This window comes from Cydia pomonella, chromosome 28 (assembly GCF_033807575.1).
Source record: "Cydia pomonella isolate Wapato2018A chromosome 28, ilCydPomo1, whole genome shotgun sequence".
Taxonomy (NCBI): Eukaryota; Metazoa; Arthropoda; class Insecta; order Lepidoptera; family Tortricidae; genus Cydia; species Cydia pomonella.
In genome coordinates, this window is record NC_084730.1 from 6,111,536 (window position 1) to 6,128,533 (window position 16,998).

General features: G+C 37.9%; 1 protein-coding gene across 1 annotated transcript in view; it reads right to left on the bottom strand.

The window, feature by feature from the left end:
* LOC133532904 (neurofibromin) overlaps nt 1-16,998 on the bottom strand; it is a 105,419-nt gene that overhangs the window by 48,859 nt on the left and 39,562 nt on the right. The window contains exons 28-41 of the mRNA XM_061871765.1: nt 15,599-15,742; nt 14,149-14,324; nt 13,706-13,841; nt 12,053-12,143; nt 11,236-11,410; nt 10,244-10,427; nt 9,655-9,707; nt 9,189-9,389; nt 8,166-8,288; nt 6,038-6,176; nt 3,558-3,722; nt 2,916-3,017; nt 1,180-1,317; nt 426-606 (exon numbers count right to left, since the gene is read on the bottom strand). Of these exons, the coding sequence (XP_061727749.1) occupies nt 426-606; nt 1,180-1,317; nt 2,916-3,017; nt 3,558-3,722; nt 6,038-6,176; nt 8,166-8,288; nt 9,189-9,389; nt 9,655-9,707; nt 10,244-10,427; nt 11,236-11,410; nt 12,053-12,143; nt 13,706-13,841; nt 14,149-14,324; nt 15,599-15,742 (2,008 nt within the window). The remainder of the gene's footprint in view (nt 1-425; nt 607-1,179; nt 1,318-2,915; nt 3,018-3,557; nt 3,723-6,037; nt 6,177-8,165; nt 8,289-9,188; nt 9,390-9,654; nt 9,708-10,243; nt 10,428-11,235; nt 11,411-12,052; nt 12,144-13,705; nt 13,842-14,148; nt 14,325-15,598; nt 15,743-16,998) is intronic.

The following is a 16,998-nucleotide window of genomic DNA, read 5'->3' on the forward strand; positions in this document are numbered from 1 at the left end:
AGAAAGTTGAAAAAGGCATAAGCGTTATAAGGGATACCCTTTCAAGAGGTTAGCGCTTAAGAGTAATTTTTCTTTAAAGTTAAACCTATAATACTAGAATATATTATGCTGACGCGATCGACATCAAAATCAAAGTGACTTGTTAAGATTAAGTTAGTGGAAACCGTTCTCTCCCGAAATGGAATTTCATAGAAAAAGTACCGTTATTTCGTTAGGATCGCAAAGCTATTCTTCCCTCTTAAAACTGCTTACCCGTATTACGAAGCGCTTTAAAAGTCGAATGAAAGGGTTTTATAGAGCAACGGGTTTGGTAAGCAGTCTTACGAAATACCCCTTCCAAAACCCTCGAAGGGGATACCCGACCGGTCCTTGGTTTTTTTTTTTTCAAATTATGGGTTATTTTCCGTTTATAATGATAGACTAACCGGATGTTTCTAGCAGTTGCCCTTCGATCTTCAAATGGAATGTAGCAGTCAGCGCACATAGCTGGTTATATGCTGCTGTCCGAAGGGTAGGGTCGCAGGAGCCAAGGTTCAGCAGCGCCATGTTGAGGAGAGTCCCTGGGACGTCTTTTGGTCGGATCTTCTGATGCACTGTTACTGAGTCCTGGAGGATTATGAAGAAATTGTAACCATGGGATTTTGAAAACGCTCTTAAGTCGTCGAATAAACTTAAAAAATAAAATTACTTAAAAATGTTTACTCACGCCTTCGAATACGGAACTAAGTCAATTCTCATATTTTTATACTACGTCGGTGGCAGACAAGCATACGGCCCGCCTGATGGTAAGCAGTATCCGTAGCCTATGTACGTCTGCAGATCCTGAGAAGTTACATGCGCGTTGCCGACTCTAACACTCCGCACCCTCGTTGAGCTTTGACGACCGGTCTGGCCCAGTAGGCAGTGCCTCTGCCTATGAAGCCGATCATCCCGGGTTCAAATCCTCGTAAGGGCGTTTATTTGTATGATGAGCCCGGATATTATATATACGGGCTCATCATACAAATAATATACAAATAATAATATATAAGTATTTATAAATATTATATATATCGTTATCTGAGTACCCACAACACAAGCCTGAGCTTACTGTGGGGCTTAGTCAATTTGTGCAATATATTTTTTTTTAATATAAAAAAAAATTGTTATACTTAAGTATACGTAATTGTAAAAACGTACCGGTTGACTCAGCTCCCAGCGGTTCCGTATATGTATAATAGATTGCACAATGTTATCACAGTCGTTGTGTATGAAACTTAGTGGAGTGGGCTCGTTCACTATTGACAGAGAAAACTGGTTGTCATCCACGAGGCACACCTGGAAAGTAACACTAATTTCACAATCTTTTATTGCGTAGGTACATAAGGACAGTAACAGACGGTTCTATTGCTAAAAGCTATCTCTTCCAGACAACCTCAGGGTTAGAGTTTGAGTACAAGTTGGAAAATATTTTGGACTCGGAAAAATTGGACAAGGAATAAAGGCAACTACCATTTTGGAAATGTAATTTTTTTTTTATACTTCGTCGGTGGCAAACAAGCATACGGCCCGCCTGGTGGTAAGCAGTCTCCGTAGCCTATGTACGCCTCCAAATTCAGAGGAGTTACATGCGCGTTGCCGACCCTAAAAGTCCGCACCCTTGTCGAGCTCTGGCAACCTTACTCACCGGCAGGAACAACACTATGAGTAGGGTCTAGTGTTATTTGGCTGCGGTTTTCTGTAAGGTGGAGGTACTTCCCCAGTTGGGCTCTGCTCTAGATCTAATAATTCGTTTTCCATTGTAAAAGCTACTAGGCTAAGCTTTACAATCTGTCAATTACGTCAGGAGACTGTATAGTACATTATTACGAGTACTATAGAGGCCGGGAAACGAAGGGTTGCAGACCAAGTAGATATAGGGATACGCGGCCGGCAACCCTGTTTTTCGCCGAGATTTGTATATTGCTTTTCTCAAACTTGCAATGAAATAAATAAATAATTGAAGTCAATTTGTTTCATTCGTAGGTTTACACAGCTAAAAACAAATTACGAATCTACTACTATTTTATGGTTGAATGCCAAGATGTTGTGTCATAATTTGACGTTTAAAAACAAAAGAAGCTTGCTTTATAGGCCTAAATATAAAGATAGTTTATTTTCCAAGTAGGCATAATACAAAGCGCTTATTTATGAACGTCAAATAAAGCTACGCCGGCTCTAACCCTTCACCTGAGAAGATTTAAATCCCCCCTAAATTGGAGGAGGGTATCCCAGTATGAACCGGCAAAAAACTCGGCGGGACACATCTTTTCAAAACATTACAACTTATAATTGGCTACTTGACAGTTTTTTGTAAATAATGTCAATCGATTTTGATTTTCCTGAGGATCAAATGTCTACATAAGACTCATGGCATTTAAGCTACACAAAGGTCAGAAATGAGAGTTAAAGTCTGACGCTCGCACTCGACGATTGAAACGCCTCTAACAAAATGATAATGTAATGTGACGTCACATTACATAAGTCTGTCCTAAATGTATGGAAGATCAAGGAAATTGCCATTGTGACCCTGAAATATTGCGTTTATTTGTATAGTTGTGTAATAAAATGTAAGGAATCGAATGGTACCATTTTCTTTTCTGTTTTTGAAAGACAAAAATATTTTTTTTGAGATATTTTTTTAAAATTCCACTTTTTTATGATGGATGACCATTTTCTATCCATTCAACTAAATGTTATAATATTCAACATGTGTCAAGTACCCAATTAACATGCATAAAATAAAATTACAATTCAGATAGGTGTGTAAGAATGTATGAAATTCCTTTACCTATCATCTTCACTCATCGCACTGGATATGTAGTATTTCCGGACCTAATTTTAAGTAAGTCATGTCAACATTTCATTGCAAGTTTATGAAAACAAGGATTACTTACCTCGTCGATTTCGGAAGCATAGTAAACGTCGTTCAATAGAACTGGGAGACCGAGAACTTTAGTCTTCTCTACTGATGTTATTTGTAGAGCTGTTGGTCCCACCTAAAAATGAAGTGAATTATATTTGTAATTTCAGCGATGATGGAGTGGATATGACGTCCGACTTTCAATCCGGAGGCCGCGGGTTGAAAACCTGGCTCGTACCGATGAGTTTTTCGGAACTTATGTACGGAATATCATTTGATATTTACCACTAGCTTTTCGGTGAAGGAAAACATCGTGAGGAAACCTGCATACATCCGCGAAGAAATTCAAAGGTGTATGTGAAGTCTCCAACCCGCCAGGCCAGCGTGGGGACTATAGCCCAAACCCTCTCGCGCATGTGAGGAGGCCTGTGCCCAACAGTGAGACGTACATAGGCTGAATTATTAGTAATTTAGACACGTTTCGATTTCAATATAGAAGATTTTTATTTGATTGTTTCATACTAGTTTTTTTTTTTTTGGGGGTTGAATCTATTTGTCGTAAATTACTAAACACTTTAAGATCCTCCTCTAAATCGTTGTGCCGGGCAACTTTCGTTTTGAGATCCTCCTCTAGTCATTATTGCGCCGGGCTAGTTTAGTTTCCCTGTATCCTTACCTTTATAGCAACTTTAGTGTCCTTGTGCGACAGTTTGAGCGCATTACTGAACACTTTGAGATCCTCCTCTAGAGCCAGCGTTGCGCCGGGCAACTTTTGCTGCTCAGCCTCCACATAGTCGCTGAGGCGAGTGTGGTTGTCAATGAATATTAGTTTTCTGTTGCCCTGAAATAAAAAAAAGTCCCTTATTGCTTAAGAATTATGTGGTGTATTTACACCAATCAAGTAAAAAACAAACAAAAATTAACCCTATTTTAGTAGTAGTACGGTTCACTTTGGCTATAAGTTTCAAAGGTCAGTTGGGACGAACGTGCCCATGGGAAAACTGCGCCTCTTAGAACCTTTATAAGAAAGGGGAAAGTGCAGACACGGTGGAATTATTTGTAATCATCAAATACAGGCAGTTGCCCATTGAATAGAATAGATTAGAAATCAATTATTCAAACAACACATCAAATCAAATAACACATATAGCGAATACAGGGCAAAGATAAACAAAACAGTAGAAACAGAAGACCTACCGCGAACCACGTTCGACGTGTTGCCGCCCTATTACACTTACGCACGAATTTACAAGTGCGACAGAGAGGCAACACGTCGAACGTGGTTCGCGGTAGGCCCTCAGAGATGTGAAGCCGAAATGGTCTCCACTCAGCAATGCAGCTGGCACTAGCGTGGTCAACGACGCTGGTTTTATGTGGAGCCAGTGTGTGTGGGGCTGCACAGTGTACGACACGTTGCGTGCATTGGGAGCACTAGTACCAATCCGATTGTCCTAACTTAATAGTTACAAGTTACGAAATTACTTTTTATTACACACACTGTCCTAACCCACCGTTTCGTAACTTATATCTTATACAGGTCGTCCCAAGACTATGGGACATCAAGAGAAAGTACCTTAAATATCGTAGATAGGATATTTTGCTAAAAGGAGACTTTATTTTATTTTCAAAACTGAGTAATTCAAAGATTTAAAAAAAATAAGTTACTTTGTCTGGAAATCGAACCGACTCAAATGTGAAAAAAAAACATCCTGTATTGTATTTTTATGATGCCAATTGAAAGAATGCATAAAAAATAAGTCATCTCAGAAATATGATATCGCAAAGCAAATGAATACAGTACAATTTTTGATTACAATTTCAAGATTCGGTTTAATTCCCAGAAAAAGTAAGGAATTTTCAATTTTTTTTTTTAATTCTTTGATTGCAATATTACTTATTTTTAAAAATAAAATAAAGTCTTCTTTCAGCAAAATATCCTAACTACGATATTTAAGGTACTTTCCCTTGATGTCCCATAGTCTTGGGACACCCTGTATACTAGGCTTGATAAACATTAGGAACGATTTACTACTCTTCTTTCAATTTATTAACCCTTTGAAAGCTTTGTAACATAAATGCAAACATCAGTCAAAGGCCAAGCTCCCGGGCGCAAGCGAGTAGCACACACACACACACACACACACACACAAGGACACTTTCGAGTAATGTAAACCTTACTCGTAAGTGTGAAGGTTATTTTGACAGCGTCCGCCATGACAACTATAGGTGTCCTTGGTGCGGTGGGCACGACTAGTAACGACGACTTTAGGTGTTCTTGGCGTTCAAAAGGTTAAGGTAGAACGTAACGTTAGTAAGGGGAAATTCTACTCATGCGAAATACGTAAAATACAAATATAACTCTGTTATTGGTTAATTATTCTCAAGTACAAAGCCTGCACCTAACAAACGTCTCTTTTTGACCCAGTGGTTGACTGGTAGAGAATGCCTTAAGGCATTAAGTCCACGATTTGTATTTTTTATTTTATGTGCAATAAAGAATAAATAAATAACTACAGTAGAACCCGCTTAATATGATTTCCCTCAAAATAAACAATCAAATAAATATTGACGGTCATCATGATCAAATGTATCGGTACACATCCATATATCTATGTTTAAGAAAGGTGTGTAACGATATATTTGGCCACCTTGGCCGTCACTAACTATCTGATCCTGGCTGTACAACCTGCAACTAGCGTTCATACATTTTTTTTACGGCTCGAACCATTTCCTGCTTGATACGTTTTAATTTAAACGTACAATGTTTTACAGTACATATGGCCCTTTAAATGTTCGACACAGTAACGTAATATGCTAATTTTCGCACTAGTGCGGTAAAGTAGCACGATATGTACTGTAAATAACTATTATAAGCTTATTCGTCGTGGAGCTAGCACTTCGTGGAATTTAGTATATTCTCGCACTCGACTCGTGTCATTCACGAAGACGCGTGGCTTGACTCAGATTGTCATGTTATTAAAGGTTAGATTTGACGAATCTGCGCGTCATCGTGAATGACACGAACTATATGTTAATGTATGCCACGTCGGGTAGCACTGTGAGGCATTTTTGTAGGAAGTCCGTTCCGTCAACGTTAATATGGGGAAACTGTACACATGCGAAATATGTACAAAAATATGTTATTTAGTAGCTTACTCTTAATGGAGCTAGTATCGCTTCGTGGAACTTGGTGTACTCTCGCACCCAGCTGTTGCAGTTGTATATGTAGCAGGCGTGTATGTTGATGTACGCCACGTCGGGTAGCACCGTGAACCATTTTTGGAGAAAGTCCGTTCTGTGAACAATGTCGTTTGTTAGAAAATTTTAGTCGTTCAAATACTTTAAATGATACGAAAAACATTATAAAGTATTCGTTTAATTTATTTATTATATTAATGTTAATAGCTTAAGTCTAAATATCCTACTGTACTGATATTGTTTGTCCTAAGATTCTGGAATAAGGTATGGTAATGGTAACCTATAATTGGACAAACATCTACCCTTACGTTATGTAAGCTACAGATTATTTTTTCATGATGTATTGTCTGTTGGTGATCCTAAATAAATTAATATATATATCAGAGTTGACGAATTTACGAGTTACGAGCCGTGGACGATGACATGCCAATATTAGCGTTACAGATGGCGGTTATTATTTATCTTGTGAATGGACAGAGATGCTACTCAATTTCAGCTTTGAGCACGTGTGCACGTTATTTCATTTTATAAACGTGTCTCTTTGTAGTCAATAAGTACCTAATAAATTTAGGGCCCGGAATTTTGGGTGCGACTTTTGACTAGTCTTAGAGAGGGAACACCACTGTTTATCGAAGGTATCGATAAATAGAGTTTTTTATTTAATTCGTGTCTCTATTAAATAATACCGCAAACTTTCTAATGAATGTACTCTTTTCAACGCTCGATGAAAAAAGTTCGTAATATCGGAAAGTTTAATCAGTTTCACTTGCTTTATTGACATGATTATAATTACGAAAACAATTGAATAATGATTCAAATTATATAATTATAATGTAGAAATGTAGATTTGTATGTAACCATAAACTTAAAGTTTATGATTTCATAGTATATTAGTTAGTATTTATTTTTGTAAATAGTAGGTATTGATATCGTTTTAATTTCTCTATTATAAAGGCTGTACCTAACAAACATCTCTTTTTGACCCCGTGGTTGAGTGGCAGAGAATACCTTATAGCATTAAGTCCGCCATTTGTATTTATAATTTTATGTGAAAAAAACCGTTTAAATAAATAAAGATATATTTATGAAATCGCATGTTATGTTAAGCAAAATAAAATCAATTCCAAAGCTTTAATAGTGTATGTAAACAAGGGAAGATTAGCAATACCATCTAATTTAAAACGGCATTATTATCTAAGTGTTTTTGGAATGGCTTCAAAATTTTCAATATTTTACCCAATGCCATTTTAAATACAGACAACATAAGACTTTTTAAGAAACGTCTGTTTGCATTCTTATCAAACAAAGCGTATTACTCCATTGTAGAATATAAAAGAGACAATACATTAATTTAATTTAATGCAATATTAAAAATTATACAGTGTTTAGAGAAAGGTAAGATTTAAGCATGCAATTTATTGTTAAACTTAATAAATAAATAAAAAAACAAAATTTGTACACCTAATGCTGGAAAGACAGGGATACTAAGTACTAAATTGTAACACATATGTACCTATGTTTAACAAATAAAAACATTGACTGAAAGAAAAAACCTTTATATTTTAGAACGAGTTGATAAGCTAAGTAGGTATTTGCTCGCAAGTGTTATTTTATTGAGATAAATCAACTGCATTGATTGAGTAATAGACTGATAATATCGATATATCGATAAACAGCGGTGCTCTCTCCCTTAAATATATCAGTACACGCAAAATTCCGGGCCCTACAATTATAATGAGTGGCTATAGGAATTAATAAATATTTGAACACAATGACAGATCGACTTAGCTCCGAAATTCGAAGATCTTTTATGTTCGATATTTATAACACAGGTAAGATTAAAGGATAATCTGCCGTATCCTACGCCAAGTCAGAAAACATAACGGAGCCATGCTGTCGCGTGGTCGCCCAAACCCAATGTTTAACTTGTATTTTGTTTTCATGTTTTGTTTTTATGTATTGTATTTTATTTTGTAGTTTTACAGTGCATTGGTTTTACTGTAATGCTGTGTTATTTCTTTGTCTAAATAAATAATAAAATAACCTTTGCTAATCGGTAAAAAGCAATTAACAATTTTAAAGTTACCTGAACCTATTGTCCGAGTTGGTGTGTGTGAAGTCCACTATAAGCTCAAAAGGCTGCTGGCAGAAGGGCTTGAGAGTCAAGATCACGTGGTATATCAGAAGGTCCGCGTTCACTTCTCCTATCCTGCAAACAAGGGACATTACTTGAGCAGCCTGTGGGTAAAGTATACAAAAACAACATTTAATGCCATGCGCGTCCAATATAATTATGCATTCAGAATGTTGTTGGGACTGCCCACGTGGTGTAGTGAATCGCGCATGTTCGCCGAAGCCCATACAGACTGTTTTCATGCGATTATGCGAAAGAAAATCGTCTCAACGATGGGCAGGCTTAGAGGCAGTACCAAGAGCATTCTGAAGGCCATTGCAGAAAGGCTCGAGTATCCTATACTGGCGCATATGATTCGTCAAGATATCATCATAATCATATCAGCCTTTTATCGCCCACTGCTGAGCATATGCCTTTCTTCCAGTACGCCACTTATCCCGGTCCTGAGCCAATCTCATCCAGAAGTGACCCGTAATCCTCCGAATGTCGTCCACTCAACGAGCCAACGGACGCCAGGCACTCCTTACGTCTGAAAGCGGCCACCATTCCGTTAACATTTGGGCCCACCTGCCATCACTCTGCCTGGCAACATGTCCCGTCCAGCTCTATTTTAATTTAGAAACGACGTCAAGTTATAGGCTTTGTAAAGTTTAGAAAATAGTTTTGGCTTAGTTTTAATATAATGTACATAATTAACATTCAATTTTAAGTTATACTAACAAAATATGGATATAAATCTGAAATAAAGATTTTCAATTAAATTCAAATTAGATAAAATCTAAGCATCAATAAAATTTAATAAAAAGAGTGGTTCTGGATAAAATCGTTTTTAGCTGAACGTACGTTTCTTTAACCCTTTGACCGCCAATTTCTTCTATATTTTCCTTTGTTTCAGTTGTTATCTATGTAAGAAACTAGCCACATATTTAACCATGCTAGTTATGAAGATTATATAGTCGTACCGAGCCAACTTACTTGTATCTCCTAGAGATGAAATAGAACACCGGGTTCCCGATCTTGCTGGTGCCCGCCTGGTAGAATATGTTCAAACTCTTGATGCTCTTAAACTCCTCTTTTTCATGCATGTTGTGTTTCACTATGAACTCCTCGAAGTTGGTAGAAGACATGTCTATTGAAGACCATCGGGCGTACGAGGAGAAGAGGAGACCGGAGGTGCTGGAAATATGGTTTACTTTGTGAGGGCAAGTGATACAAGTTTTCGAAAAAAACGTCCTTTCTTTTTCATATAAGAAAAATAATTCTTACACGAAACAGCATTATAAAACTGACAGAAAACGGGAGCTTTCTTTCTTTTTTTTTCATCAAAATTACTCACGAATCTTATAAAATGAGTAAGAGATACAAGTTTATTTCAAAATTCGACCGTATTCAAAATTTTATACTCCACAATAAGATTTCTGAAGTAAGTAAGATAACTTACGATTCTACAGGTTTGTGTTCCGGAGGTCCCAAATAAGCGAGCAATGTGGCCATCTAAAACAAAAAGTGTATCAATAATTTGAAACAACATAAAATTTGAATACATTTTCAACCATAAGTAACCAGGCGTAAGGTATATATTACCTTGTCAAAAGGCCGGCGTCCTACAGCCTTATGATCCCGACTTCAAGACAGGTAGTCCCCTATTCGTTCCTGATCTATAGTAGTCGATGTAATGCTACAACCTTTGAGATCCTACTGTAAGTAAATTGCCGAAAGGTCTATTTTACCTTGTCAAACGGCCTTCGTCCTACAGCCTTATGATCCCGACTGCAAGACAGGTAGTCCCCTATTCGTTCCTGATGGTTCCATAGTGAACGATATAATGCTACTACGTTTGAGATCCTACCCTAAGTAAATTGTCATAAGGTCTATTTTACCTTGTCAAAAGGCCGTCGTCCTACAGCCTTATGATCCCGACTGGAAGACAGGTAGTCCCCTATTCGTTCCTGATGGTTCCATAGTAAACGATATAATGCTACTACGTTTGAGATCCTACCCTAAGTAAATTGTCATAAGGTCTATTTTACCTTGTCAAAAGGCCGTCGTCCTACAGCCTTATGGTCCCGACTGCAAGACAGGTAGTCCCCTATTCGTTCCTGATGGTTCCATAGTAGTCGATGTAAAGCTACTACGTTGGCATCACTGATGAAGGAGAGGTTGTGAGACGTTTGGTCCACGCTTTCGCAGTCTGATGCTATTTGAATGAAGAATCTAAGAAAAAAAATCAAATTCTAAACACATTCACCGCCAACACCAGCTACGCTAGTATAACGTGTTTTTCCGCTTTTTAGCGAAAACCACCTACTGATAGAGAACCCGCCTAAGGGGTAGCTGGCAAAAATGTGTTAAAGTATTTTGCTTACACCTGCATTAACAAAAAGTTGAAAGACGTACAATATTTTGAACTTTATTTTTTTTCGTGGTATCCTATTTCGAGACAGGTGCAGACAGCAACAGATATATAGTAACACTTTTTTTTACCACAGGAACAATGATCAGTTGCGATATATTGGGCCTGACATTATTACAGTAGAGCCTCGCTAATCCGGTGATCCCTGTAATCCGGAAGGTCTCTTCGCGAGGCACTGTTTTAAAATGGGCTTAAAAAATGAAATTATGTTTCTTCCACAACGAGATCGTGTCTTCAAAATTAATTACGAAAATAGGAAGCAGATAAGTTGGTATTTTATGTTATTATACTCATATTAAAGTATTACTTTAACACATACATACATCAATCTTTCGTTTATTACTATTAAGTGATTTTATATTATATTTTTTTATATAATAATCCGGAAACCTCTGTTATCTGTCAACGGACGGTTTGTTGCTCGATGTTCTACTGTTAGCAATAACTGTACAGTCATGGTATTAAATATCGACACGGACAAAATGCCAAAAATATGTATACACGACCTTATTGCCTATAGATTAAAGTAGTGTAGATATTTAATACGTTGACTGTACTAAGAGTCATGTTCTTTCTGGGTGCAATCTTTAGAGACAAAAATATACTTACTTGCGTCCTAACTCAAAGTGAGCTCTCAAGAAATCGTTGAAAGGCAACATATGTTGCTCCTTCGAGAACTCGACGTGGTTGGCTATGTTCTGGAGTATCTTGGACATTAGCATGAGACCACGTTTTATCGTGGGGGGAACGGGACGGCTGACTATACCCATCTCTTGCGGTGACACTGAAATACGAAACAAAACTCAAGCTTCGTGCAAGTCGCGCGAAAGTAAATTAAAATTTGATGAAATTCGAGTGCGAGCGTGTAGCGAGGCTTTTATGGCTGCACTTTACTTTATTTTTTTGTAACTGTCTAACACTTTTCGATTATTTTCAATATTTATTGTTACATAATATATTTAGTTTTGTTTCCTGAGAAATAATAAAAACATGTCCGTTACGTAGATTAATAATTAGAAACATTTTTTTAATACTACGTCGGTGGCAAACAAGCATACGGCCCGCCTGATGGTAAGCAGTCTCCGTAGCCTATGCACGCCTGCAACTTCAGAGGAGTTACATGCACGTTGCCGATCCTAACACCCTCGTTGAGCTCTGGTGAGCTTACTTGCCGGCAGGAACACAACATTATGAGTAGGGTCTAGTGTTATTTGGCTGCTGTTTTCTGTAAGGTGGAGGTACTTCCCCAGTTGGGCTCTGCTCTAGATCTGGAATGACATCCGCTGTGCTGTGCCCTACCACACAAAGCGAGATGACATTCACAGTGCCCATGCCTCTCTTGTGGACGTAGTTTAAGGACCCGGGTATGTCCAAACATAATTAATTCTTAGAAAATTAGTAAGAGATGATAATGAAATGAACTTACCTATGGCTGGATTGATAAATCTCAGGAAGAGTACTGTACCAACAGCACCCACGCTCGTTTGTGGTATGTGTGCGTATCGTTTGCTCAAAACCTGCCAAAAGTCATATATGATTCGATATGAACATCATACTAGAAGCTATCATATCAGCAATGGCACGTACCATTGACAATTATAAGAGAATATCAAGATATTGGAATAACTTTAGATGGGTTTTTATGGTCCTTAATTGTACCTCTAGAATCATTCATATTAAATAGAACACGCAGTACGACGTTAAGAGGAAAAGGCACGACCGCTTCTCCATATAAACGTAGTCCCCATTTTCCTCTCTGAATATTCACGTTATCGGAAATACTTTTACATAATTTGATGTGTATTAACCATAGCTAATAATTTTTTGATTATTATAAGAATTAGGAGCGAAAAACAATTTCCATACATAATTTTTAATGCGCATAACTTTCGTAATTAAAAATAAACGAATGGGCATAGTTGTGGTCTTCGAGCAACACCGGCTTCCGACACGTCGGAAGGGAGGAGCCTAAGCGATATCTTACCGAACAAATCATTCTGCAATTTTTTGCGGGCACGTGCACACAGTCGCACTTCTCACTCACTACATACAAAATCCAATCTGTAATAACGACACAAATACATTGAAAATGACACATGTCAAAGACGAATCTTGCACACCTCGATCTCTTTTTGTGTACGGACGAGTCACAACACGCACCGCCATAGGTACAGTTGTACCTATGCTTCGGCAGAGGGGAAATAGTATGAATGCCGTCTCCTTTCCGGGTGTTGCTCGAAGGCTGTGGTTGATATACATCTAATTGATTGAATTTATGATATTGTATTATTTATGAGATTGAAAATTGTATTATTTTTTTTCTAGGTTAAGTTATATTTTTAAGATTTGTCTCGCCCTAGCAGGGTCCATGCTGTACATCATAATGTTATTATTATATGTGAACACCTTGTAATACCATGGTCACAAAATAAAAAATAAACAGAAGGTCCGTTCTCGCCGATCTTGAAAATACATACCTAAACTTGCCCGACTCACTAGGGTTGCTTCTGTATTAATTTCGAATTTTAAAAGGGAATAGGTAATATAAGTTTACAGACATACATACATCGATTCGTCTATACATACATCTTATCATGTTTACATTCCTTAGAGCCTGCATTTTGACGTACATGACAGTAGGTAGGTACCTACGTAGCGGCGGGGACGTCAAGTGAGCAACGCGCGCACAGCCCGACTAAGCTCTGCCCGAGAGTGCCCGAGAACGCCTGTAAATGTAACGTCTGTGTGCGTAAATGTAACGTCTGTGTGCGTAAATGTAACGTCTGTGTGCGTAAATGTCACGTCTGTGTGCGTGCGGCGAAAATGGGACTTTATACTGAGCGGGGCTTTATACTCTCGGCTCAGGCGCGCGCCGCCGCTATTTACTTCGTGCCATGGTTGGCATTCAATAAATGATGAATGAATGAATGATGAATTGTATCAAAATATTTTCGTATATATCAGAGAAGAAAATGAGGACTACGTTTGTATGTAAAGGCGATTTGACGCGGTCGTGTTAACTAGTCTAATGTGAACGTGTCCTTAGGACCAGTAAACAACTGTGCACAAAATGACTGACCTGATAAAGACAATGGCACATGCTCCTCAACTGCGGAGGGAATTTGTCCGCAGAGTTGATAATCCTGTTGAAAACCTCTTTGGTGAGGTCTATAAGGTTCGAGCGGTTGACTTCTATATCCTGCGATGGGTCTAGCCTGGAACGATAACATCATATATTAATATACACGGTGCCCGTGAGCATTGCGAGAGATTTTAACAGTATATTCCTGATCATATTTAAAGACTAAAATGTCCTATATTTTTTTTGGAATTCGCCTATGATAATACTAAAAAAAATATATGATGATCGAGGTGTACCTCGAAGCTCAGATCCGGCTGGTCCACCTGCTCCAACAGCGCCGTAACCTGCGGTTCCAGCAGGGAAACCGGGTATCCGCAACCGTAGATCTTGTCAACGAGATGAAGAATAACATTTATAAAGAGCTAAATATACAAACTCACCTAGCAGGATCCACCTCGAAGCTCAGATCCGGCTGGTCCGCCTGCTCCAACAGCGCCGTAACCAGCGGTTCGAGCAGGGAAACCAGGTAACCGTAACCGTAGATCTTGAAGCAGAAAGCCATGATTTTGCTCCCTAGGGAGTTGCCGCGAAAGAGGGTCTGCATACAATCTGAGACCTGAGAAAAGTGAAAATGACACTCTTACGTAGGTAATTTATATTTAAAAAAAAACCCTTATATCAAATTTTATCCAAATATAAAAAAAGTCAAAAAAAATTCACTTCAAATAGTTATAGGTAAAAAACTTAAGTAAGTCACCTGTTGTATGTAGTTGTGACGAGTTCGAATAGACAATACATGTTTAAAAGACACACACAGACATAACAAATGTCTATTCGAACACTTACAACTACATACAACAGGTGACTTACTTAAGTTTTTGACCTATACCGGCCTATTTATTTAGAGTTTTAAAATCTGGAAAGTAGAACATCGCAATGTATTTGAACTGGATTATTAGTCAACTTTTGCCAACTGACCTGACACAATTAGCAGATTTTCACCTTATAGATAATAGTAATAAGGTTTATTTTCGTGTGCGTATTATAGACTACAAATTATGTGGAAACACAATGTGTTTTATACCTTATTCCGTACAACTGATCGGTCGGCAACGCGCATGTAATACCTCTGGTGTTGCAGGCGTCCATAGGCTACGGTGACTGCTTACCATCAGGCGGGCCGTATGCTTGTTTGCCACCGACGTGGTATTAAAAAAATAACTACATGTCAGATAATTTGTTTTTGCACATCTTAACCTAGTAACGTAACGAAACTAGAATTTCATTTTTTTTTATACGACTTACCTCAATTTCTCTATAGAAGATATTCCACAGCAGTGGTGCTAGAAGATGCTTAGTGTCGAACAGAGTGACGAACACACGAGCTTATTCATCCATTTGTATCATACTAATAATAAAATTAGCTACTCTCTACCTCATAATGTACACATAAAGTTCATTTTCATTTGACGATGATAAAAACCAGTTGTGTTACTCGTAAAATACAATGCGTTTTCTACTTTCTTGCCTACACATAAAGTCCATTTCTGTCGCCCCACGCCCCACTAAACAAACATCTACTAACCCTACGTGTTACAGATAGCCCCCTCTGCAGGGCGTGCATGGAGGCAGAGGAGACAGCCGCCCACGTCATTCTTGAATGCCCAGGGGTGGCAGAGTACCGGGCACAACACCTCGGTTCTCCGGGGTCTCTCCCAGAAGTCATCGGCAACATCAAGGGTCTGCTAGGCTTCCTGGTAGAGTTGGGTTGGCAAGAGTAGTGCCGTCAACCCACCATCACGCAAAATAGGCGCGAATTACGACGTCGAGTTGCGGAAACCAAGCCCGCGAATACCAATACCAATACCAAGTCCATTTCTGCTTGCTTACCTCAACTTCTCTATAGAAGATGTTCCAGAGCAGTGGTGCTAGAAGATGCTTAGCGTCGAACAGAGTGACGAACACACGAGCTAGTTCGTCCATTTGCGATGTGCTGACGACGTTTGCCAAGGCCATTGCTATTGGGAGCTCGCCCTGTGAACAACAAATAATAAAATAGGGAGTATTACTGTGTTGTATTTGTATTTATTCGTAAAAAATGGTTATAAATAAAGGATTTTATTCTATAGACAGTTTCTCCATTTTCAGCCTATTACAGACATACAAATTAAATAACCTTACAAGTATATTTACAGCACTTATATCTATAAATATTTAAATATTTATAGGACATTATTACACAAATTGACTAAGTCCCACAGTAAGCTCAATAAGGCTTGTGTTGAGGGTACTTAGACAACGATATATATAATATATAAATATTTATAAATACTTAAATACATAGAAAACACCCATGACTCAGGAACAAATATCCATGCTCATCACACGAATAAATGCCCTTACCAGGATTTGACCCCGGGACCATCGGCTTCATAGGCCAGGTCACTACCCACTAGGCCAGACCGGTACGTCAATATATAAATTATAAATTCAGTATTTGCGATATAATCCGTTTTCATAGTTTTATTTACGGTGTTTACTCCGTAACCGTAGACAATAATACGAGTATAATTCTTTTTAAGACCATATGATAAAAATGTCGAGTAAAATTTTATTGCGTTAAAACTGATGTAAACATTGGAGGATTTCATTATAATTTTTTCTTTAGTTTATCATCGTCTTATCTCAATATTATTTGCTTGATATCTGGTGTTATCTTGTCCCCAAACATTTTATATATTTATTTCTTAAACTACAAAAGAGTTGTAACCGCTCGTTTTTAGGGTTCCGTAGTCAACTGGGAATCCTTATTTTATATTATTTGTAACAAACTCTGGGGCTTACAGTTGACTCTTAAACCCTTACAAGATAGTACCCATACAATGTCAGCTTAATAAATAAATAAATTATACAAATAAGTAAAAATATTAGATTACAATGAAATTAAAATTAATTAATTATAGTTTCGCCATGTCCGTCTGTCTGTCCGTCCGTTTTTATTAAACCCATACGTGTGGGGTATCTATGGATAAGTCTTCAAAAATGATATTGAGGTTTCTAATATCATTTTTTTTCTAAATTGAATAGTTTGCGCGAGAGACACTTCCAAAGTGGTAAAATGTGACCCTCCCCACCCCTGTAACTTCTAAAATAAGAGAATGATAATACTAAAAAAAATATATGATGTACATTACTATGCAAACTTCCACCGAAAATTGGTTTGAACGAGATCTAGTAAGTAGTTTTTTAATACGTCATATATGGTACGGAACCCTTCATGGGCGAGTCCG